Source organism: Lissotriton helveticus, chromosome 3_2, assembly GCF_964261635.1.
Source record: "Lissotriton helveticus chromosome 3_2, aLisHel1.1, whole genome shotgun sequence".
Classification (NCBI taxonomy): Eukaryota; Metazoa; Chordata; class Amphibia; order Caudata; family Salamandridae; genus Lissotriton; species Lissotriton helveticus.
In genome coordinates, this window is record NC_136062.1 from 292,035,809 (window position 1) to 292,060,563 (window position 24,755).

General features: G+C 48.5%; 1 protein-coding gene across 1 annotated transcript in view; it reads right to left on the reverse strand.

Annotated features, from left to right (window-relative positions):
• Positions 1–24,755, reverse strand: part of USP3 (ubiquitin specific peptidase 3) — a 266,304-nt gene that overhangs the window by 12,272 nt on the left and 229,277 nt on the right. The window contains exon 14 of the mRNA XM_078685262.1: positions 23,890–23,957. Coding sequence (XP_078541388.1) covers positions 23,890–23,957 — 68 coding nt within the window. The remainder of the gene's footprint in view (positions 1–23,889; positions 23,958–24,755) is intronic.

The window sequence follows — 24,755 nt, forward strand, 5'->3', positions numbered from 1 at the left end:
GGTTGGCCAGTCCGGCCGGCCGAGGAGAGAGAGGGCATGCGGAAATGGCGGAGAGCGGTAATGGCCGCCCGGGGCTCCTGTGATCTGGAGGGAGCCCCGGGAAGAGAGGAGGAAGCGTGGCCTGCTGCTGGGGCTCCCGTGTGCTGAGGGAGCCCCAGGGAGAGAAGGAAGCGCCGGCGAAGGGGAGCCGCCGCCCAGGACCGCCACCGGAGGAGCCGAGGAGCAGCCGGTGAGTGCGGGAGGGCTGGGGGGGTCCAGAGGGACTGCTGCTGGTGCCGGGAGACGGCACCATAGCGAGAGTGAAGGCAGGGCGGCCCCAGATGGCAGTGGGCCGCCCCAACGGTTTAACGGAGCCTGAGGCTCCCATGCCCACATTTGCGTGTCGAGCCTAGAGAGGCTCTGGGGGCCATTTTCCCTTGAGTCCCCCGAGTGGGACTCCCACGATTGGGCACATCGTTATTTAGAGCCCAGTGAGGCTCTTGAGGGCAGTTGTACTTACGAGCCCAGCGAGGTTTGAGGGGCCATTGTGTGCAGAGCCTGAGGGCTCCAACGGCCATATCTAGTTTAAGAGCCTGTGTGGCTCCAACGTTTGGGGCATGTGATGCCCAGAGCCTGTGTGGCTCCAGCGTTTGGTCATTTTTAGTTAGAGGGGGCGCCGGGGCACATTGCCGGTGCCCGTCCCCTCCTGCCTGCGAGGAATTTTTTTTTAGAGCCTGTGTGGCTCCCACAATTGGCGCAGGTTGTGCCTAAGGGTCAGTGAGGGCCCTGGTGCAGTTTGGAAGTTCCCCAGCTGCCCAGCAATTAGTGGGCAGCTGCACCGTTTAGGTTTTGGGATGTTCCCAGGTGCCCAGCAAGTAGTGGGCACCTGCCACGTTTAGGCCCCTGAGAAAGACAAGGGGTTGGGCCCACTGGGAAAGAGGGTAGGTCGGGCCACAATGAACTATAGAAATAAGGGGGTTTTACCTAGACCTCTATTAAGAATTACACAATGAATGTTGACTTGGGATAAACCAAAATGTATTAGTCTATCCTGACCTTAAATTCTGTCAGTTTCTTTCAATTTGATTTTTGATTATTTTGTACAGGCAAACCAAAGATCGTCATCAACTTCATGTATTGCCATATCGTGACACCTTGCACAAATTGGAAAACAAATCAAATATTTACAGTGGAATAAACACATTAGTGAACAAATAACAATAACAATGTGCTCACAACTTTGATAAAACATGGAACTGTTACTCAGTTTTACAGTCTCAATGATGGATGTCAGACCATCAATTTGGAAAAAATCTCTTTAGAGAATGTATCAACCCAGTACAAAATCAATCCGTTTATATATAAGTCAGAGGAATATAAACTACTCAGTGTACATAGATCGCTGGCATTAAATGTCTCCAGCGTGTGGTCATTTTTAGTTAGAGGGGGCGCCGGGGCACATTGCCGGTGCCCGCCCCCTCCTGCCTGCGAGGAATTTGTTTTTAGAGCCTGTATGGCTCCCACAATTGGCGCAGGTTGTGCCTAAGGGTCAGTGAGGGCCCTGGCGCAGTTTTGAAGTTCCCCAGCTGCCCAGCAATTAGTGGGCAGCTGCACCGTTTAGGTTTTGGGATGTTCCCAGGTGCCCAGCAAGTAGTGGGCACCTGCCACGTTTAGGCCCCTGACATTGAGACACAGGGCGTCCTAGCCCCAACAAGGCCAGTTGGCCTAGGGACTGCCACAGGTGGTGGCTTATGTAGGTTTTGGAGCAATTGTGTGGTTTTTCCTTGCATCTCTGTATGTTTTTAGACATCATGTGATTTTTGCGCTATTGTATTGTTCTGGTACCTCTGAATGTATTTTATTGCATCATGTGCTTGTTCTTAACACCACTGAATGTGTAGGTTTATGCATCATGTGTTTCCCTTTACTACTCCTCTGAATGTATATTTATGCATCATGGGTAATGTGTTCTTTCCTAGACCCCTAAATGCTGTGTGATACTTAGGTGGTTGTTCTTTTTAGTACAGGTGGTCCTAGTGAGGTCCTGGTCCCCTGCGTGACATTCTCCTAAGGTGTTTAGGGTTGCGTAGGTGGTACTTACCTGTCCCCAGTAGTTACTGGATGTGATTTACAACTGTTATTCTTTTTGCTATACTTATTCTAAGTTCTATAAGTGCTATTTCTATATCTACAAAGTGTTGATTCTGACAGTGGCCCATGTGGCCCTGTCCTGTACATAATCCCTTATGAATGTTGCCCGTGCCAGTTGGCACAATGTACATGTGTGATTTTTATCTGATGTGTTTTGACAATACAAAAGTTATTTTAATATAACCTTGTGTGGAGTTCCTTTTGTGGTGTGCCTAGTATGTTGTTGCTGTTGTGTGCTGGCGCAAATGCTTTACACATCGCCTCCGAGTTTAGCCTCACTGCTCGTGCCAAGCTACCAAGGGGGTGAGCAGGGGTTATTTTGACGTGTGACTTCCTTGCCCTGACTAGAATGGTGGTTTCTGCCAGGCTTTGGCGTCAGCCTTAGCCTACCAGAAATAGCCAGTTCTAACATTGTTGGTCAGCGGTGCGGATTTGGACTTGTGTTTGCGCAGTGCCACAGCAACAACTGGCTACATTACAAAGCTCTGCATTTTTCAGATAGTCTCATGTTTGGGATTATTGTTTATGATTTTGTTTTTCCTCAAGAGTGTCATTTTCAGATGGTGTTCCTGCGCTTTATGTTTAGTGGCAGATAAGAGAAAATGACAAGGCGGGACGCCAGTAGAGGGGGAGGTTCCCATAGATTAGGAATCTCTTGCTGGGTCCAGTGTCCAATCCCTGTTCCTATTCCTGTGTGGGTAGATGGAAGAGAGGGAGTGGGGAGGAGAAATAGCTAGCTCGGGAGGGTGGTTATCCCCTGAGTGTAGTGTGTGTGTCTGGATTCCCCAGTATGGTAGGGTACAGTGGTGGCAGCTTAAATGTGTCCAGTGCGTGAAGTCCCATTCCCAGTTCCCAGAGTATGGTGCCTGGTGCTCAGTAAGAGGGTGACAGGTTGAGAGTCAGGGGCAGTGAGGAACTGTCTCACCAGTCTGGAGGGGGAGTGTGTGGATGAGTGGTGTCTTGAACTGGAGGAGTTGGTGTGAGTTTTTTTTAAGGAGCTTGCACGTGAGGTGTACCTCTGGTGGTGTGCAGGAGGTCCTGCAGAGGCACTGGACAAGAAGGTGGATGTCTGGCGGTGTGCTAGATGTCTTGCAGAGACATTAGGGAGTGATTCTAAAAGTAGTGGCTTGTGTATCTGATGATCCTGTGTAGGTGAAGAGGTTCATGTGTAACCCAGCGAGGTCCCAGTAGGATGGTAGGGGTGTAGGGGCACACGCCCTGTCTCAGTGGAGGCGGAGTGAGTGTGGGACGGTGTGTCCCACGTTGGCCCGAAACCCTGTCTCAGGGCCTGGAGTGTTCCCTAAGGGAGCGCCAGGTCAGGGGCCTAGGCTGTACTTACTAGTCATTTGAGGAGGATCTTCCTGTGTCTAGAGGACGGGGAGTGTCTGTAATCAGAACTCCGGCGGTCCTGGTGTTGGGCTGTACCGCTCCTAAGTGGAGGGTGCAGAAGTCATGGTTCGCTGGGCATTTGACCGTCTAGAGTGCTTGACCATTTGTGGGGCCTCTGGAGGTTGTTCCCCGTGGAGGGGGGAGGCCAGGTTCAGGCTGACCTGGAGGGAAGGGCATCTGTAATCAGTGTCCTGACCTGGTGTTTGGCTTCTAGGGGTACCGCTCCAAGGTGGGAGGGTGTAGAACTCTGGAAGGGGGTGCAGAGGGACGGTGTACTTCTGACCCCGGTGCAACCTGAAGGTTTAGATCCAGGTTGGGAGATTAGGAAGCTTCCAGGTCAAGAGGACTCTCTACCAAAGTGGATCAGCTGAAGAGACTGAGGGGGCTGCCCTTGCTGTGTGATCTGAGGCTCACCTGCAGTTTGTTGTTTCCGCTAAGGTAGAGGAAAGGGGATTTTGCTGTGTGCTGTGTCCCCCCACCTGCCTGAAGAGGGACTGTGCTGTGTGCTTTGTACCTTAGAAGTGAAATAGTTTCCAGGTAGTAGACCAGTGATGGAGTGAGATCCTGATCTGGTAGGAGAATTGTGTTCTGGTGAGTGCTTCCCTGTGAGGGTGCGGGAACCCAGAAGTAGATGCATGCTTGCCGGTGTCCTCTGGCCAGCCTGGGGGTGTGGACCCTAGGTTGTTGGATCAGTGGTAGTTGTAGCTACCCTGAGAGAGAGAGTGGAGAATGGCTATTGTGTGCCAGGGGTTACTGCCCTCCGCTCTGTGGATTGGTTAGGACCTGTGATATTTGATGGCCTAGGGCCTGGTCCTGGCTGTGGATGACTAGTGTGTACCAGTGGGGTACCCTAGTTGTGCCAGAGAGCTTTTGTTGAGGGAAATCTATGTGGGTTCAGAGTGGCGAAAAACTGGAAGGTGTCCCTGCCGTGCGGGCCCGTGTCCGTGTTTTGTCGCCCAAAGCAAGGAAGCCCATCAGTGGAGTGATTGGTCTACCCTGCGTTTTGGCTGGAAGGGGGTTGTGTTGGACCTGGCCCTTTTGGCAGGTTCACCCCGCAACTTTTTGCTTTTTCCTAGCCTGTTTCTGGAACCTGGTGTTGGGGATTTTGAGCCTCTGCGCACTTTTTCACTGTGGTACAGTGTAAAGTGCGTGTGCTCTCTGTGTATGTGTGGTGAGTGACCTGCCCTCCCATAGGAATGAATGGGGAATATGTATGCCCATGGTAGTTCCTGATGTGTGGGGAGTGCAGGGTCGAGTTTGATATGTGCGAACTCGGGAGAATGAATGCTGCATAATGGTGTATGCGGCATGGTTGTGTCTAGTCTAGAAGTGCCACTTTAGAAGTGGGCATATTTGTGTAGTGAGTCTGCTGGCACGTGATTGGCTGGTGAGCCTGGCCCAGGAGTGCCTGGGCCTGCTTGTGGATTGACTGTCTGGTTTGAGTGTGACAGGGGCTGCAGAGCCCCAGGAGGTTGTCTGAGTCAGCCCGTGGATGAAAGGCAGCATCTGCTGCCAGGGAAGTGGGAGGAGATTAGCACCTGATAGTGAAGGGCTGTGCCTGCCTGCCACAATGCTGGCTCCACCCCCCCGCTGGGCGACTGTCACCTCTGTCCCTGATACTGAAGGGACTTCCCTCTAAACCAGTCTAGCTGATTCTCACACTGCCTACACAAAGACTTCAAAGACTTTTCTGTGTATAAGAAGGGGCTGTGTCCCCTTCCAAAATGTTCTTGTTTTTGGACTTGAATCTGCCAGGGGCGTGCTGCTGCTTGGGCTCAGGGGAATCCCTGAGCCCTGCCCAGCCCCTGGACTCCTGATGGACTTTCCTGGATGCCTGGAGGACTCCTGGGGGACCCCTCTGCCTTGCCTGGGCTGATGGGGGGGACTTTGCTTTGCCCCCTGGGAATATCTGGGACCTTTGCAGCATGGAGAAGCTGCATTGTCCTGCAGAGAGTGCTGGATTTGTATTTCTAGCGCCTGGAAGCGCTGTGCTTCCCCCTGAGCGCCTGGGAGCGCTCTGCCTGTTCTCTAGCACTTGAGAGCGCTTAACTTTCACTTCCGCGGCTGCCCACACCGCATTTTGCCCGTATTTTAATTATTTATTTAAATTCGGGTTCTACCCCGTGTGTGGCGCCTTAGCGAGTGCTCACCTCGCTTCTATGTTTATATTTAACTTCGAGGGTGCCCACCCCTCATTTGGTGCCAGAGAAATCGCTGTCCCCCCGCCCGGAGCCGTGGATGGAGACCCGGAGGCGCCGCGCTGTCATTGGCGGGCCTGGGAGGCTCGCCCTGTGAGGCCGCGAGCTGATTGGGCCGTTGGAGAGGGCTCGTCCCCGTGAGCCGCGCTCTGGTTGGCCAGTCCGGCCGGCCGAGGAGAGAGACGGCGTGCGGAAGAGGCGGAGAGCGGTAATGGCCGCCCGGGGCTCCCGTGATCTGGAGGGAGCCCCGGGAAGAGAGGAGGAAGCGTGGCCTGCTGCTGGGGCTCCCGTGTGCTGAGGGAGCCCCAGGGAGAGAAGGAAGCGCCGGCGAAGGGGAGCCGCCGCCCAGGACCGCCACCGGAGGAGCCGAGGAGCAGCCGGTGAGTGCGGGAGGGCTGGGGGACTCCTGAGGGACTGCTGCTGGTGCCGGGAGACGGCACCATAGCGAGAGTGAAGGTAGGGCGGCCCCAGATGGCAGAGGGCCGCCCCAACGGTTTAACGGAGCCTGAGGCTCCCAATTCCACATTTGCGTGTCGAGCCTAGAGAGGCTCTGGGGGCCATTTTCCCTTGAGTCCCACGAGTGGGACTCCCACGATTGGGCACATCGTTATTTAGAGCCCAGTGAGGCTCTTGAGGGCAGTTGTACTTACGAGCCCAGCGAGGCTCGAGGGGCCATTGTGTGCAGAGCCTGAGGGCTCCAACGGCCATATCTAGTTTAAGAGCCTGTGTGGCTCCAACGTTTGGGGCATGTGATGCCCAGAGCCTGTGTGGCTCCAGCGTGTGGTCATTTTTAGTTAGAGGGGGCGCCGGGGCACATTGCCGGTGCCCGCCCCCTCCTGCCTGCGAGGAATTTGTTTTTAGAGCCTGTGTGGCTCCCACAATTGGCGCAGGTTGTGCCTAAGGGTCAGTGAGGGCCCTGGCGCAGTTTTGAAGTTCCCCAGCTGCCCAGCAATTAGTGGGCAGCTGCACCGTTTAGGTTTTGGGATGTTCCCAGGTGCCCAGCAAGTAGTGGGCACCTGCCACGTTTAGGCCCCTGACATTGAGACACAGGGCGTCCTAGCCCCAACAAGGCCAGTTGGCCTAGGGACTGCCACAGGTGGTGGCTTATGTAGGTTTTGGCGCAATTGTGTGGTTTTTCCTTGCACCTATGAATGTTTTTAGACATCATGTGATTTTTGCGCTATTGTATTGTTCTGGTACCTCTGAATGTATTTTATTGCATCATGTGCTTGTTCTTAACACCGCTGAATGTGTAGGTTTATGCATCATGTGTTTCCCTTTACTACTCCTCTGAATGTATATTTATGCATCAAGGGTAATGTGTTCTTTCCTAGACCCCTAAATGCTGTGTGATACTTAGGTGGTTGTTCTTTTTAGTACAGGTGGTCCTAGTGAGGTCCTGGTCCCCTGCGTGACATTCTCCTAAGGTGTTTAGGGTTGCGTAGGTGGTACTTACCTGTCCCCAGTAGTTACTGGATGTGATTTACAACTGTTATTCTTTTTGCTATACTTATTCTAAGTTCTATAAGTGCTATTTCTATATCTACAAAGTGTTGATTCAGACAGTGGCCCATGTGGCCCTGTCCTGTACATAATCCCTTATGAATGTTGCCCGTGCCAGTTGGCACAATGTACATGTGTGATTTTTATCTGATGTGTTTTGACAATACAAAAGTTATTTTAATATAACCTTGTGTGGAGTTCCTTTTGTGGTGTGCCTAGTATGTTGTTGCTGTTGTGTGCTGGCGCAAATGCTTTACACATCGCCTCCGAGTTTAGCCTCACTGCTCGTGCCAAGCTACCAAGGGGGTGAGCAGGGGTTATCTTGGCGTGTGACTTCCTTGCCCTGACTAGAATGGTGGTTTCTGCCAGGCTTTGGCGTCAGCCTTAGCCTACCAGAAATAGCCAGTTCTAACAGTAACCATACTGGATAATTTGCCTTACCCACTTATCTGTAGTGATGGAATTCCAGACAGGTAGGAACTGTGAGAGTCTCCCTCCGACAGGAGTGGAATGGTCTGGAGGTAGTGGAGGAAAGTCACTGTTTGGTACTGGGGGAGGTGTGAGTATTGTTACCTTGGCCTCTCCCTTTGTTGTTATTTCCCCTGTACCCACCTCTGAAATATCCCTTGTTGGGGGATGTTTGTGTGCGACTTTTGTAGAAGGAGGACGCAGCATCTGTACTGATGTTTCTGATGGATACATCTGCCAGTAGATTCCTCACCTTGTGAATATCCCCCTGCGCCAGCAACGTTCGGAAAATTCTTTTGCAGCACACCGGCGTGGACGACGTCATAGGAGCACGGCATCGCGCGCGACTTCCGACTGACGTAACTGACTCCTTATTAGGCCTACGTTGGCGTGATGACATCAGTCCCTTTTTTTCTGCGTCGTCGACGCTAACGGTTTCGGGAATCTTCTGCTGTGATTCGTGGTAACTTTGTTACTATTGGATTTCTACTGTATCTTTTTGGGTGTAGCTGTCTTTTCAAAAGATGTCGTGGAAGAAGACAGGTTTTAAGCCCTGTGATGCATGCGGGAAGATGATGTCCATCACAGATCCGCATAGTGACTGCATCTGGTCCCTGTGTTCGGTTCACGCCGTCCAGAGTTGTCGATCCTGTTTAAAGATGAACCTGAAGGCTCTTCGAGAACATGAGGCCAAACTGCTTGTTGCCAAATTGAAAAGGTAGGGAGGCCAGGAAGAGTTTGAGGTCGAAGTCGAGGTGCTCGAAGTCAAGATCGAAATCGAGGTCGAGGTCTTGTTCGAGGTCGGCTTCGAAGTCCACGTCTGAGAATGTTTCCAGGTCTTCGAAGAAGAAACATAAGAAGAGGAGACATAGTTCCAGGCATCATTCAAGGAAGGATTCGGACTCAAAAGCTAAGTCATCTGAAAGAAGGCATCGAAGGGGCATGGTGACTCCCTCACCGGGTCGGGATCCTGAAGGTGAGGTCATGCCTTGTGAATCTCCAGAACATTCACCGGCTTCGGAGTTGAATCCGTCTCCAGTTCCATCTCAATCTCCGGAGCGTGAGGAGGAAGAAGTTCCTGATCCTCAGGGCTCGACGACTGCGGCTGGCCAACCCGAGGACAAAGAGGAACAAGAGGTGTCGACTCCGGTGCAGCCTCCTCAGGAGCAGCCGGTGGGTTCGTATCCTCCCTTTCCAGGTCCTGGACAGGACTCCTCGCTTTTTTTAAACGCCATGTATGGTGTTTATACGAGAGCCATGTACCCCTCTGGAGCACCGGCTGGTCCCATGGGTCCATTGGCTTATAATTTGGGTGAGCCTCAAGCCTATGCTCCGGCGCCTTTCCTTCCTTTTATGCCGACACCGACTCCTCCTTGGTATATCTCGGCGCTGCCGAAGTCATCGACGCCGTATGCGGCTTCACCAACTTCGGATAGACCTCGAGATCCGCCTCGAAGCTCGACGCCGGCCCCGGCTCCGCGTTCAACGCCGGCTCCGGAGCCTTGGGAGTCGATACCGGATCTGACGAAGTCGATTCGAAAGGAGAGGTCGAGGCGTGAAGCCCAGCGCCTTTTGGAGGAGCAGAGTTATAGGGAAGCTGAATACGAGGAAGGTGAGCTTCTTGATCCTGAGGATTATTTTGATGACTTGCGAGAGGCAAGTGGGTTACAGCTGTCCCCTGAGTGGGATTTGGCCTCAGTGTCAGGTGCTCCTTCTAAAGATGTGGCGCCTTATCACGTTGTGATTAAGAAGGCAGCAGACTTGTTGAATTTGACTTTGTCTACAGCTGAATATAAGTCAAATATACTGACTGAAGTACTTCATTCACCATCATCAGTGGTTGAACCCATTCTTCCCTTTACTGATGCCCCAACGGATCCAATACTGGAAGTATGGAGTAGGCCTCTAACGGCTCCTGCAGTGTCTAAGGCCATGGCTAGGTGTTACAGAGTGGCTCCTGGTGACCCTGACTTTTTGTCCTCTCATCCCTTACCGAAGAGTTTGGTGGGGCAAGCTGCCTGCTCTAAGAGATCTGTAGGCTCTTTTCCTCAAGTGCCTGGAGACAAGGAATCAAAGAAGCTGGACCAGACTGCAAAAAAAGTGTTTTCATCTGGCGGGATGGCCTTAAAATCAACAAATGCCACTTGTTTGCTAGGACGGTATATCCATGCATTGATGGATTCAGTGAAGCAGTTGTCGCCTAAGCTTCCTGAAGAGGACAGAAAAAATTTCAACGAGGTGATTTCTGACACGCAAGCTGCAGCTCGGCAGGTCATTCAAAGTGGTATGGACACGGCAGACTCGGTAGCAAGAGTAATGGATTCTTCGATTGCCACTAGAAGAGCGGCTTGGCTAAAGACCTCGAAGTTCTCGCGTGATGTTCAGGCTGCATTAATGGATTTGTCCTTTGATGGCTCAGGCCTTTTTGGGAAGAAGGCTGATGCTGCATTAGAACGGTTTAAGGACAGCAGGGCAACAGCAAAATATTTGGGTTTGCAATCCAGAGGCTCTGTGACCAAAATATATAGGGGATTTGGAAGATCTTCTTTTCGACCCTATAGGCAGACACAGCAGCAGCAGCAAAATCCTTTGTATAGGTCCTACGGAGGCAGACAACGAGCTCATCCACGAGGACGTCAGGCCTCCTCCTGCTCCTCTTCCTCTTCTGCTACCCACCCCCCTCCCACGGCAGCAAAGCAGCCCTAGATCCACCATTCCGGATCATGCGGGTCCTGTAGGGGGACGGCTTACCTATTTTCTACGGGATTGGGAATCGGTTACATCAGATCTTTGGGTTCTCAATCTCGTGGAGAATGGGTATGATCTTCCCTTTCTGGAATTTCCCCCAAATTACCCTCCTTGCCAAGGTTTTTGCTCGGAGGATCACCTGTTGCTTCTGCAGGAGGAAGTCCTGGCACTGTTGAGAAAAGGTGCGATAGAGGTGGTTCCAGAGCAGGAAAGGGGTCAGGGATGCTACTCCCGGTATTTCCTGATCCCCAAGAAGGATGGCAGACTTCGTCCAATCCTGGATCTCAGGATCTTGAACCTTTACCTGAAGCAGGAGAAGTTCAAGATACTCACCCTTGCGCAGGTTCTTCAAGCGCTGCTGGAAGACTGGATGGTGTCGATCGACTTGCAGGATGCATATTTTCACATCCCAATCCTGAAGTCGCACAGGAAGTATCTCCGTTTTACGGTGGGATCGCAGCATTACCAGTTTGTGGTCCTTCCGTTTGGTCTTACTACTGCGTCTCGAGTCTTCACCAAGGTGATGGCTGTGGTGGCAGCACATCTCACAAGATCAGGGATTCCAGTATTCTCTTATCTGGACGATTGGCTGATCAAGGCGGAATCTCCAGAGAAAGTGCTCCATCATCTGCAAGACACAACTCAGTTGTTGTACAGGTTGGGTTTTTCGATAAATGTACCCAATTCTCACCTGGTGCCCTCCCAGCGCAACTTGTTCATTGGTGCAGTACTGGATACAACTGTATGTCGGGCATTCCCTCCTCCACAACGGATTCGCAACATACAGGAAATGATTCATTTATTTCACAATGGAGCGGTCGTTCCAGTCTTGAAGGTCCTTCGTCTGCTCGGTCTGATGGCTTCCTGCATTCTGCTGGTCAACCATGCACGCTGGCATATGAGGGCTCTCAACTGGTGCCTCCGCAGGCAGTGGTATCAACACAACGGAGATCTCAGGGAGTCAGTGAGGATCTCCAGAGAAGCTGCAGTGGATCTGTCTTGGTGGAGCGTGGAGGGTAATCGGTCTCAAGGAAAGCCTTTCCATCTTCCTCCGTCGGTTGCCACAGTAATAACGGATGCATCCACTCTAGGGTGGGGTGCTCATCTGGGGGATCTGGAGATCAAGGGTCTTTGGTCTCCAGAGGAAAGGTTACTTCACATCAACCTTCTGGAATTCTTGGCGATACGTCTGGCACTCAAGGCCTTCCTCCCATCCCTTCGCGGTCGGTCGGTTCAGGTCCTGACGGACAACACCACCGCGATGTGGTATGTCAACAAGCAGGGAGGAGTAGGGTCGCAGTGTCTCTGCAAAGAGGCTCTGCGTCTCTGTTCCTGGCTTCAGGATCATCAGATTTGTCTGATGGCAAATCATCTGGCCGGAGCTCTGAACGTGCGTGCAGACCGTCTCAGTCGGCAGTTCTCAGCCGACCACGAGTGGAGGCTTCATCCAGAGGTAGTTCGTCACGTCTTTCGGACGTGGGGAACTCCTCGGGTGGACCTGTTCGCCACTCACGAGAATGCTCACTGCCAGTCACTCTGCAGCCTCCAGTTTCCGATGCAGGGAGCCTTGGGGGACGCATTTCAGTTGAGTTGGGACTCGACTCCTTTACGCGTTTCCTCCCATACCCTTGATTCCTTGGGTTCTGAGGAAGATTCGCCAAGACCGGGCCCAAGTCATATTGATCGCCCCGGATAGGCCAAGAAGGGTGTGGTACACAGATCTTCTCCATCTCTCCTCGTGCCCGCCGCTCCATCTCCCTTTCAGGGCAGACCTCCTCTCCCAGATGGAGGGGCAGGTTCTACACCCCCACCTCCAGACCTTACACCTTCATGCCTGGAGATTGAACGGGGCAACCTGAATTCCTTTTCTCTCCCACATGATGTGGTGGATGTCATTTTATCGGCCAGGCGTGACTCCACCAAGTCAATCTATTCATACAGATGGTCTAAATTTGTGACTCCATTAACCCTTTGAGGGCTCGTTTATCTGACATACTTCAATTTGCTCTTTTCCTGGCTCAGCAAGGGTTTGCTGTAGCTACAGTTAAAGGTTATCTTTCGGCTGTGTCGGCTTTTCTCGGCCTGCCGGATTAGCAGTCTTTATCTAAATCTCCTGTGGTTCTAAGATTTCTAAAGGGTCTTACAAATAAATTTCCTCCTACTCCCTTTATTATGCCTCAATGAGACTTGAATCTTGTGCTTACTTTTCTGATGGGTTCTCCTTTCGAACCTTTGCACACGCGTACCATGAGACTTATCTTTTAAGACGGTCTTCCTGGTTGCAATTACCTTGGCAAGGAGGGTAAGTGAGCTTCAAGCTCTTAGTTCAAAGCCCCCATTCTTGACCATTCATGCTGAACGAATGGTTCTTAGGACCAGGGCTGCTTTTCTGCCTAAGGTGGTAACTCCCTTCCATCTAGGACAGTCCATTACCCTCCCTACCTTCTATCCTCCCCCTCACCCTTCCAAGGAGGAGGAGAGACTTCACCGCCTGGACCATAAGAGGGCGGTGAGCTTTTATCTTGATAGGACAAAAGACTATCGAGTGGATGACCAGCTCTTTGTTGGGTTTGTGGCTGCAGAAAAGGAAGAGCTGTGCACAAGCGCACACTTTCAAGATGGATTATACTATGCATCAAGATCTGCTACTCCCTGGAGGGTAAGGAGCCTCCAGAGGGTATAAGAGCTCACTCTACTGGAGCAAAGTCATAAACATCTGCTTTGTCTAGGGGTGTACCTGTAGAGGACATTTGTAGAGCGGCAACCTGGGCCTCCCTCCACACTTTCGCGAAGCATTACTGCTTGGATACCGAAGTGAGGAGGGACGGTCACTTTGCGCGCTCTGTCCTTCAGGATTTTCTGGTATAGAGGAGTGGACACCCTCCTCCGGGAGTGGGGACTGCTGTGGGACTCTATTCACAAGGTGAGGAATCCACTGGCAGATGTGTCCACCAGAAGAACAAGTTACTTACCTTCGGTAACGCTTTTTCTAGTGGATACAGTATCTGCCTGTGGATTCCTCACATGCCCACCCACCTCCCCGTTGTCCACTCTTCTATACCTAAGATTATGGTGATGTTATATATATATATATATATATATATATATATATATATATATATATATATATATATATATATATATATATATATATATATATATATATGGCATTCTTTTACCCACATGTTGTCGTAGAATAAAATACAGCAACTTTATACCACCTTGCCTTGGAGTGCTCATTCTGGTGTCTGCGTGCCTTTCCGTGCGGCAAGCACATTGGTGAGAGGCTGGATCGATATATATATATATATATTTGTTTTTATATTTTGTGTTCTAATGCTTTATCTTCACACTGTGTGTGTTATCTTGAATATTTTGTACTATGTACATTGTATATGTATATATCTATTATCATTGGTCCGTCCGGGTGCCTCGAAGGAACGGAAAAAGGGCGGAACTGATGTCATCACGCCGACGTAGGCCTTATAAGGAGTCAGTGTCAGTCAAAGTCGCGCGCGATGCAGTGCTCCTATGACGTCGTCCACGCTAGCGTGCTGCAAAATAATTTTCTGAACGTTGCTGACGCAGGGGGATATTCACAAGGTGAGGAATCCACAGGCAGATATAGTATCCCCCAGAAAAAGCGTTAACGAAGGTAAGTAACTTGTTCTTTTGGATGCACCCCTATAGAAGGAGTGACAAAAGGAGCCTCGTGTAGATTGAGACTGTAATGCTCCCATAGATTTTGCAGTCTCAGTGTCTTTTTTCATTTTCTCTAACGTTGTGTCTACAAGCTGGGCCAAAAAGCTGTTCCTGATTGAACGGCTGATTGAGGATAGTAGTCTGCACTTCTTGTTTGAAGACAGAAATGGGCAACCATGCATGGCTTCGCAATAACACACTAGTGTTGATTGCTCTAGATGCAGTGTCTGCTGCATCGAGGGCACATTTAATGGATGCGTTTGTTATTAATTTGCCCTCCTGAATGAAATCATTGGCTTTGGCCTTATATTGGTCAGGCAAATGCTGCAATAGGCCCTCAAGCTTGTCGTAGTGAACCCTATTGTATCTGGCAAGTAATGCTTGTGCATTAGCTATCCTCCAGTGATTAGCTGCTTGGGAGGCAACTCGTTTGCCTGAAGTGTCTAGCAATTTTGAAACTTTGTCTGGAGGTGGAGCATCCCCAGAGGTCTGTGAGTTGGCCCACTTCCTAGCATTGGTCACTACCAGATTTGCTGCATCAAGACAAACGAGGTGTGCAAATTATTGGATGGGGCCCTTTCGAAGATGAAGCAAGATTGCTCAGAGAGCACTGGCCTTACCATATAAGATAGCCAAGCCGCAATAACTTTGGCTAGTATTTTGTTGTCCATTTTCAATAGTGACAATGGACGATATGACAGACGATTGACAGTTTCCTTACTAGGCTTCAGTAATATTGTAACAATCGCCTTTTGGGAAGTTGGGGACAACTGTAGCGTCATTGTAAGCATTAAACAGGTGAGGGGCCTGAGTCTGTTTATAATTCTAGTTAGCGTGATCAGAGGGTCGTCCTGGTTCTAATTATTTCTGCAATGCCTAGCAGGAGGTGGGGGCATCAGGGACATTCTCATCCAATCTCCTACCTAAACCAGTCGGGGCTAGGGGAGATTTTAGACATATATCATGTGGTATAATAAACAACAAATCCTTCCACAATCTCCCCATCTCACTTGTCCCATTTAGAGTACATATACTGGTAACTATAGGTGGGTGCTGGCATGCAGAAAGGAGAAAATGTGGCCAGTGTCCTACCAGGTCGCTCGCTCTCACAATATCGATGGGCCAAGGCAAACTTCCCAGGTAGTTAAGCTCACAGTCTGCCCATTCTCTGTGCTGTAAAAGCAACTTATTGATCTAGCCCAAAGTACCATTATTCAATTCCACTACACAAGCTTCCTCCAAAATATCTAATTCTGCCTCCCACTTAATTATCTATTGCCGGATGTCCTTCAGAATGCCCACTTGTTTGGAGATTGCTATCCCTCTCACCCATACCTTAAAGGCATCCCAGAACATGGAGTAGAGGGACAAAGATCACAGATTAAAAAAACAAAAACAATTCTGTAATCAGTACCCCTAATTCTTCATTGAACACCATGATCCTGTACAGTCAAGTAGAGGAGCCTGCATCTGGCATGGAAAGGCAGCACCACAGTACCCGAAGTACGAGAACTACCAGGGAATGGTCTGACCATATGTGCCAGGTATTTAATATAGCAACTCACTGCATCAACTTTGCACTTATAAACCAATAATCTGTACATGAGAATCTGTTGTGCAACGAAGGCTAGTAGGAGAATGTTTTCTAAGAGCCATTCTTTATACTCCAGGTACAGACTAGACAATGCTCTCCAAGCAAAACAAGAATAGGGCATACTACTCTTGCATGGTGTGGGGGGACAGGGCTGGTTTTGTCTCATGTGGCGTCTAGGACTAGATTAAAGTCCCCTCAACAAATTGCTATGTGGCCTATGCTCCTCGAGCATTATGGCCAAGTCTTCAAAGAATTAATGGGACTCTATACTGGGAGCATATATATGGATAATGGTAAAAGGCAGACCACGGAGAGAGAGAGTATTACTGAACAAATACCACCCTCCCTTCACGGTCAGCATACACACCATGAAGAAACAAGCATTGGCATAGCCAATATGTCTCGCCTTTGGGATCTTATAAGTATTTAGCTATGCAGTACATTATACACAGGATATGCGCCATGGGTGGTACACAGAGATGTTAGATGCTGGACCGCCTAAAATAAATAAAGCCAGCAAACAGAAAGCAGGCAACTGTGAATTACAAAACATGAAGCCTACTGTAAGTAATGGGCAGAATGCATTCCCAAGGAGGTTTTTAGAATGAACCCAAGAAGTCCTTCTCAAAGCAGACCCCCCAGCTTTTCCATCCCACTTAAAGCCCTGTGTATATGTTTGTGTGCATGTGTATATACTGTATGTGTGAGCATACCGGTGTGATATGTGTGCATGTTTAACTATGTTGCATGTGTGTTTGAGTCCGTGCACGTATTTGTGTCTCTATGTATCTGAGTGTAGGGTTATATACTTTATTCGCGTCCAGAGCCTGTTTGTGCATTTGTCTGATGTGCGTGTACAGGCCTATATGGGTGTGTGCATGCGTCAGTGTGTGTATATCTATGTAAGCGTATATGGCTGGACTGGGATGTAAGTGGGTATGTGTGTGCACGTGTATATGGCCAGACTGGGATGTAAGTGGGTATGTGTTCACATGTATATGACCGGACTGGGATGTAAGTGGGTATGTGTGTGCACGTGTGTATGGCTGGACTGGAATGTAAGTGGGTATGTGTGTGCATGTGTATATGGCTGGACTGGGACATTACATTATAAGGTGCAGAGAGGGCAATGCGTGTGGACAGCTGTCTTACTGAAAGATTAGCACTCCGAAGTATATCCCTACAAAGATACTGTAATCCGTTCTCTCTCCTCCTCCGTCCACACCAGCCTCAACTGCACACGGCGAGTTTCGAGTGCATGCATTTTTTAAAAACATTTGCATCCATTATTTGTAATAATGTCACAGTGCGCTTAACACTGGACTTTTATGGCTTCTACATGCTGCACATAAGAGGCAACAACACCGATATGGACCTTGGCTGGATGGAAGAAAGAGAAGGCTCGCCAATATTCTAATTTATAAATTGTGGCGTGCACAATGTAGCCATGTATCTGAAGCAAGTGTTTCACTCGCGGAACCATCCTGCTCGCTTTGTGTGGAATGCGGTTGGATTATTGACTACGGTGCGGGCGAGTATTGGGGGATCTTGCTAATGCCCATTTTGGCACGTAAATGATAAGGTACTCTGCAGAGCCCGCACTTGCTTTAGGTTGCTTGCATAACATTGGTGAGTAGTTTATAATTGAGAGCCAGGGGCAGGATGAAATATATGACGATTATCAATTTGTACCAAGCAAAAGTATTTATTGGTATGTCATCAAGTCAAAGATGTTTGAACAAGGACATTTCTGTGCCCTCACAAAGAAAACATCAAGGGTGCGAGGTTCTGTGCACCTAAAACGCAACAGCAAGCAAATAACAAGCCCACACAAAACAACAAGTGCGCCCCCTAAAGTGAAAGTGAGCGTAATGTGTTTAATTAGTAACCTGATCCACGATGCCACCCTGTGCGCCGCTGCTCGCTCCCGAGAGCAAAACGCATTGGGAGTAAATCTTTGGAGAAGAGGTGGGACATGCACCCACCTTTGGCTATTTGCGTGCTTTCATTATTGAAAGACACACGCAAAGGCCAATCCTAAAGTGGGGGAGGAGTCAGACCCACACTGAGAAGTTTAGAGTGCCCACAAGAAGCCTCCCATAGAGCAGCTCATGCGCGCTGCGCTAGGCACGATCTAAAATGTCAACAGACCTCCATTTAAGAACAGCCGTCCTTCTGGTGTGGGAAGTATAATCAAGCAAAGTATTGAACGGGGTCCATGCAGAAGCAATGATGTGAGGCTGTTTTGGATTCAAATGTGTCTCCTGCAAAAGCACAACAATAACTACGAATCTCTCAAGAGTTGTGAACACCAACCTTTCTTTTTTCAGACAGTTGAGCCCTCTAACATTCCAGGTTATACGTTTGATATTATGAATGGTCAGTCCGCCGCTAGCAAGGAGGAGAAATGGGACGGACGCAATAGGATATCAAGTGACCAAGGTGCCATTGTTCTATTTCCAGCAATGCTTGACTGCATTTTACACAAAGAAAAGGGGATATATACCCAACTGCTAACTCCCACCCACTTAACACTGTAAAAACCAATTGGGAGTGTAATGTCCCATACTATTTAAAGTCGAACCCCAAAACAAACTAATCTCGGTGTAAAGCACAGAAACAGTCCAACACTGGCTCAATCCATACCTACTGCATGCTGAGGAAAGGTGATGTAGGAAGATAAAAAGCAACATCAGAAAAACAGAGCACGTTCCCCCTTATCTGCCTTGAAGGCCAATGGGCAGAGGCAAAAAAAGAAAACAGCTGAGACACGTACAGCGTGTTAATGGGTCATTACATGATAAAGCATTAATTTAGCACAGTTCAGATACACTTGATGGATACAGGTAAAACGGTGTTTGCCATTCCACACCAATTAGGGGTTGTTGAGAACTCACAAGCAATTGAGGGGAAGCAGATGCAAACTTCTTTACAGTATTTTTCTGCAAAATCTGTGTGCATCCCGAGGTTTGATAAAGAAGTAAGAGTAGCCTTCTGTTGTCCCTCTCAGTTCTGCAGGACACAGCATGGCGTAGCCCACACCTGCATCCCACAGATTCTTTTTTTACTGTCAATTAAGGCCCACCTTGCCTCCTGTACTGCCTTGGTGAAGTTGTTGGAAAAAGGATAGCTTGGCTCCTTAATAATATATGGCTCCACATTCCCTTGCCCATCACAAGACCTGATCTGTATACTTAAGGAGTCTAGTAATGATAGAGCCGGTCAAGGCAACCAGTGGTGGTCATGTGATGATGATGATTCTTTGTGCCTGCGCCACCACGAAGCTCTGTGGAAAATGTTACCATACAAAAAATCCCAAAGAGCAAAGTTCCGACAAATACTTCAGCCGTGTTAAAGGATGTTGGCCCAATAATCCCCAGAATGCCGAAATTGTTGAAGCCGAAGAGTACCTCCAAATCTTTGTCCTTGGCTAAAGATATTGCCTTTTCCAGTTGTGGAGGATTTATGTCCATCCACCAGGTTTGAGATTCATGGTTCTGCCTCATCCAAACTATAACACTGGTTATCAAGGAAGTCATACATTTGATGATGTTCATCATTTTATCAAGAACTCGGGGTAGGAAAGGCGGCAGCAGCAGAAACTCGTACTAACTCCTCTCTAATCAGAACCATAGAAATACAGCAGTTATAGGAATTACCCTCCATAAACTATAACAAGGGGCCCTAAGGTAACTATAACTGGCGCCCCCTCCATGCAATTTTATTGGAAATGTTGCAGTAATATTGTTGGACTTGGGCCTTTTTGGCAGGTTCACATTGAAACTTTTTGCCTTGTCTATGACCTGGTGTTGGTGGTTTTAGGCTTCTGGGCACTTTAGCATTGTGGTTCAGTGTAAAGTGCGTGCTCTCTCTGTGTAAATGTGGTGAGATTGGCCAGCCCTCCCATAGGAATGCATGGGGGATTCCCTGATCAGTGTGTGTCAGTGGTCATTCATGGTATGGGAGGAGCAGAGTGGTCAAGTTTGGTATGTATGAAATGGTGAGAATAAATGCTGCACAATGGTGTACACAGATTTATTATGACTATGGTAGAAATGCCACTTTTAGAAGTTGGCATTTCTGTATGCTATGTGTCTGCCTGCCTGATGTGAATTGTATGTCTGGCTTTTGAGTGACAGGGGCTAGTGAGGTGTGTGTGGCTCCAGGAGGGGCAGGGTGAGTCATCACTAGGCTGAATGGGACATCTACATTTGGAGTGCCATGAGGAGAAATCCCTGGTCCTTGAATAGAGTGGTGCCTGGCCTATTGAATGCTGGCTCCGTCCCCCTATGGTATGTCTGATGACGACCCCCACCCAACAATAGGGAAAGGAGCCTGGTAAACAGAGTGCTCCAGAACCAGTTGGGACTGGTTCCCCTAAGCCCTGGGCTGTGTAGACAAAGAGATTTTGCAGTATAAGTATACGTGCTGCGACCCCATGAAGGTTGTTCAATTCTGGTGTGCTGACCCTGCTGGGGCATGCTACTGCTGGGGCCCAGAGGGGCTACCATGAGGGCTTGCCTCCCTGGGCCCTGCATTGCCCCTTGATCTCTAGAGGAAATTTTTGCTTGGACTTCTAGCGCCTTGCGAGTGCTTTATTTCAACTTATCCCAAGGAGAAGGAGCAAGGAGAGCATGGGCTTCGCAGAAAGGCGCTGCAGCACTTGGAGAGGGAATCCCCATCGTAGGGATTCGCCCGTGATACAGGCATCATTTTGGGTGCCCACCCGCGTTTGGAATTTTAATTGCCTGTTTGAGGAGAGCGGGCGCCCACCCCGCTCACCTGCTATTTTACCTAAGGCGGGTGCCCACCCCGCAGTTGTCGGCGTTAGAATGGGAGCCTACCCCGTATTACTGCACTGCTGAGATCGGCGGAGGAAATCAGGCAACTATGTCTGAAACGGGGCGGGTCCTCACCCAAGCGACCCGGAAGCACAAGTCCGGCGGGAGCCCGCCCGCCTTCCTGGATGCCGCGGAGGGCAGCCAGAAAAGGAGAGTGGTAACGGATGGAGGACGGGAGCCCACCCCGCCTCTGCGAGAAACTGCCAGGAGCCTCGCAGGCTCCACATGAAGTCCCGGTCCCGGGGGGGAGGGGTGACTGGGCGAAGAGAGAGGCCGAAGCAGGATTCCCGGCGAGGCTCCTGTGATGAAGACAGAGCCCCGCATGCTGCCCTGGTGAAGTCCCGGTCCCAAGGGGGGGACCGGGCAAAGAGTTGAGTGCCAGTGCAGCAGGCCTCCTCCAAGCCTGTCCCAGTGAGTGGGGTTAAGCGGGAATCTGCATTTATGTAAAGAGCCATGTGGGGCTCACACGGGCATTGTTGGTGCCCGCTTTGGGGCACATTATTGGTGCTCGCTTCTCTCACAGCTGCCCCGCTAGAAAGAGGGCAGCTGCAATGTTGGCAAAAGTTGCTTTGGGAGTCCCGTAGTGGGGCTTCCATGGCACAGTGGTGGCAGTGCCATTTCTTTGGGGCAGGTTTTGTCCAGTAAAGCCCCAGAGGGGAGCTCGTGAGGTACAGTAGTGGCAGTGCTGAAGTTGTTCGCCCAGCTGCCCTGCGAGTGCGCAGGCAGCTCCAACGTTTAGGCATAGTTGAGTTTTTGAGTCCCAGTGGTGGGGACAGAGGGCACCGTGAGTGCCAATGCCCATCTTTTTGGCTGATCACAGCTGCACAGCAAGTAGCGTCCCCAGCAACGTTTAGGCTATCAGTTCTGTGGGGGCATTTTTGAGAGAGGTAGAAGTGAGATGCACTCCTCTGCCCCAGCGCAATTGCGCACCTGGATTCTGCTTCTTTAGCAGCCGCCCTGACATTCTGGACACAGGGCATTTGAGCCCCTGAAGAGGCCAGTTGGCCAGGGGGACTGGGAGGTTTGTAGGGCGCCAGGCCCTAATGTGGTTTATGTAGGTGCGCAGGAAATGTAATTCATGTACTGTTTTACACACCGTGATTTATGCCTCTAATGTGGTTTTATGATTATGAGGTTATTGCATAAGGTGTTTATGCTGGTGAGGCCCATTGCGTAATGTGTTTATGTTGATGAGGTTTGGGCCTAATGTGGGTTTATATCTAAGGCTAATAGGATAATGCTTAGGTCATTATGGTGCCAGTAGTTACTGGTTGTGTTTTATATTTGCATTTACGTACCTGCATTTTGATGGTTCTGACCGTGGCCCGATTGGCCCGGTCTGGTATATAATCCCCTGTGAATAAGTTGGCACAGTGTTAATGTGTAATTATGTTCCTAATGTGTTTATGATAATACATAGGCTATTTTTGATATAACCTTGTGTGGAGTTTCTCTTGTGGTGTGCCTAGTTTGTTGCTGCTGTGTGTATGTTGCGCAAACGCTTTACACATTGCCTCTGGGATAAGCATGACTGCTCATGCCAAGCTACCAAGGGGGTGAGCGGGGGTTATCATCAGTGTGTAACTCCCTTGCCCAGACTAGAGTTGTGGTTTCTGCCTGGCTTTGGCGCAAACCTTTGCCAACCAGAAATCCCATATCTAACAAATATTATCAATGTCATAGTAGATGTCACGACTGATATAATATGTGGGGTATTTAGCAGGTCATGGTGAGGGTATAGTTCCCTTAGGGCATGAGTTATAGTTTCTTGAGATAACTATAACTGCTTAATTTCTAAGCTTTCAAGTGTGTAAAATCTGAACCTAACTAACGTCCCTCTAACCTTTAGTTTTTTACTGAATTTCTAAGTTTTTTAAATTTGATTTCCTAACAATAATGTCCCTGTAACCTTTGTTTTTTTCAGTGAATTTCTATATTTTTATTCCTAACTATAATGTCCCTGTAAAGATCTATGCCCAATTATACCCTGCCTTCAAACCGCACACACTGCCCCCAAATTTTTATACACACGGCAAGGTACAAACAACACCCTTTCAAACGTACACACAAAGGCACAAGGGCACTGAGGAACCCAATTAAAATCAGAAGCAAAACATGACCTCATCGTGGCTATAAAGTGCTACCCGAATGAACCAGAGTAGCTAAGATAGCTACTTATGTGGCAATTAAGAAATCACTTAAAACCTTTTTGCCTGCACACAAAAAATGTACGAAGTGCTGACATAATTAATCCAAAAAAGGAACACAAATAATTTGTGGGTATTGCTCAATGTGTTTTTTTTTACTAATAGAATATATTGTGCATAACAGCGTACTTGAAAAGAGGAACACATGTAAATTGCATATGAGTGTTCAAGCACCTGCAATTTACTCTAACTTCTAAATGGACACAAAAAGTTGTCACTATTTTAACAGGATTCTCATTTAGAGAATCATGTTTCTTCTGGTAAAGAGATGTTAGCTTTTGGTCACAGCCCTTAAATGTCACTCCATTGGACTACTTTAGTTATTTAAACACCACCAGTACCAAAGCACCTCTTCTCAAATAATATTTGAACAAATATTGTTTGTGTTTTCGATCTAGATTTACTAATTGTGCAAATCTTTTTGTGGTGTCTTGTAATATTCTTTTTTACTGTGTGTGTGCTTGTAAGAGCATAGGCAAAATGAGAGTAACTGTATAAACAGATGTCACTGAACTTCTCAATCTCTACAACTAAGCATGTGTCAGGGCTGTCAGCCCCCACCTCCCTTCCGCTACAGGCCCGGCTTTGAATTCTCCCAATTTGCATCAGTTTTACCTAAATTTGATTAACATTAGCAGGCTAATAGATATTGAAACCTGGTGTCCTGTTCTTGGAACGTCTAAAGCACTGCTCCCGGGTTGATTATGGAAGATTCCCTACAGCGGCCACGTGCTAACAGTCACCCACAGGTACCGCGACCTAGTCTCATCAGTTATCAGACTAGTCGTTATACTAGTTATACTCCGCACCCCTGGGCCTTTCTTCTCTATTTAATTTTTTTTTTAACGTTGCCCCAAAACAGGCTCCGCTGATGGGAACGTTGAAGGTTCTCAAACGGCTGTTTTTTTCTCCACATTTGTGTTTTGCTAGGGACTCCGCACGACCCATTTTCCTGTTTCCTTTGGAAGCGAGATCCCAGCGTTAGGGAGGTCATGTGCTCATATTCCTTGTCAGTAGGGCATACTCAATTCAAAAGCAAACCCATGCTTACTCTGCTCCATATAAATTTAGCGGGTGAAAATGGCAGATACTTTTTGATATTTACTCACCCAGATCCATGATGAACAACAACAGCCACAAGATCATAAAGGCAGGTTTCTGGTCCACTGTTCTCTGGCTGTAATCGAAAAGAGGTGTTAATAAGAAAAATCATCATAAAGTGTGAGAAAAAAATTATAACTAGAAGTTGACTCTAGATAGAACTTATTTACTATTGACGTTATCTAAATTTAAACATGTTTGAACACTCCATATCAAAGTCATTTCAGGCTGTGCAATTTGATGCTCATTGTAAGACAGTGCAAGGCCAAGTCTAGGATGAACAGAGTTCTATTATCGAGAGGTCACACACTATTTGACTTTCGTGGAAATATGGCAAACCCACACTCGTTTTGAATTTGATATGTCATTTCTGATCTCTGTGGTACAGTCAAGGTAACTCAAAACATCTAAAACATAAGCCAATTTCCTGCTCTGAATAAACATGGTTCAACCCTATTTATCCATTGGTCAGTTCAAATGTCATTCACATTTTGTATGAAATATTGTTTTAGAGATGAAGAAGGGTTAATTCATTTTAAAAATTGGTCTTTTTACGTTTGCAAGGAGTAAGCATGTATGCAGACGTCTACTGCATTTTATATTAATCAAGTGAATGCCAACATCTATGTTCAATATTCTTTTAGAGTATCTGCATTGCGTTCTTTGTGCTACTTCTGTATTTGATAAAACTCCAATATATACCTTCGGATTAACAGTTTATTACAGCAATAGAATTGCTACAATGTTCATACTGTTACCTCTGAGGTGTTGAATCTGATGGATGCAGTAATTCTTGTATATATGCCAACCAATTCCACAGATCATCCCCGACTTTAACATCGATTGTGTGATTTTTAAACAGTGTTGTTAGTTG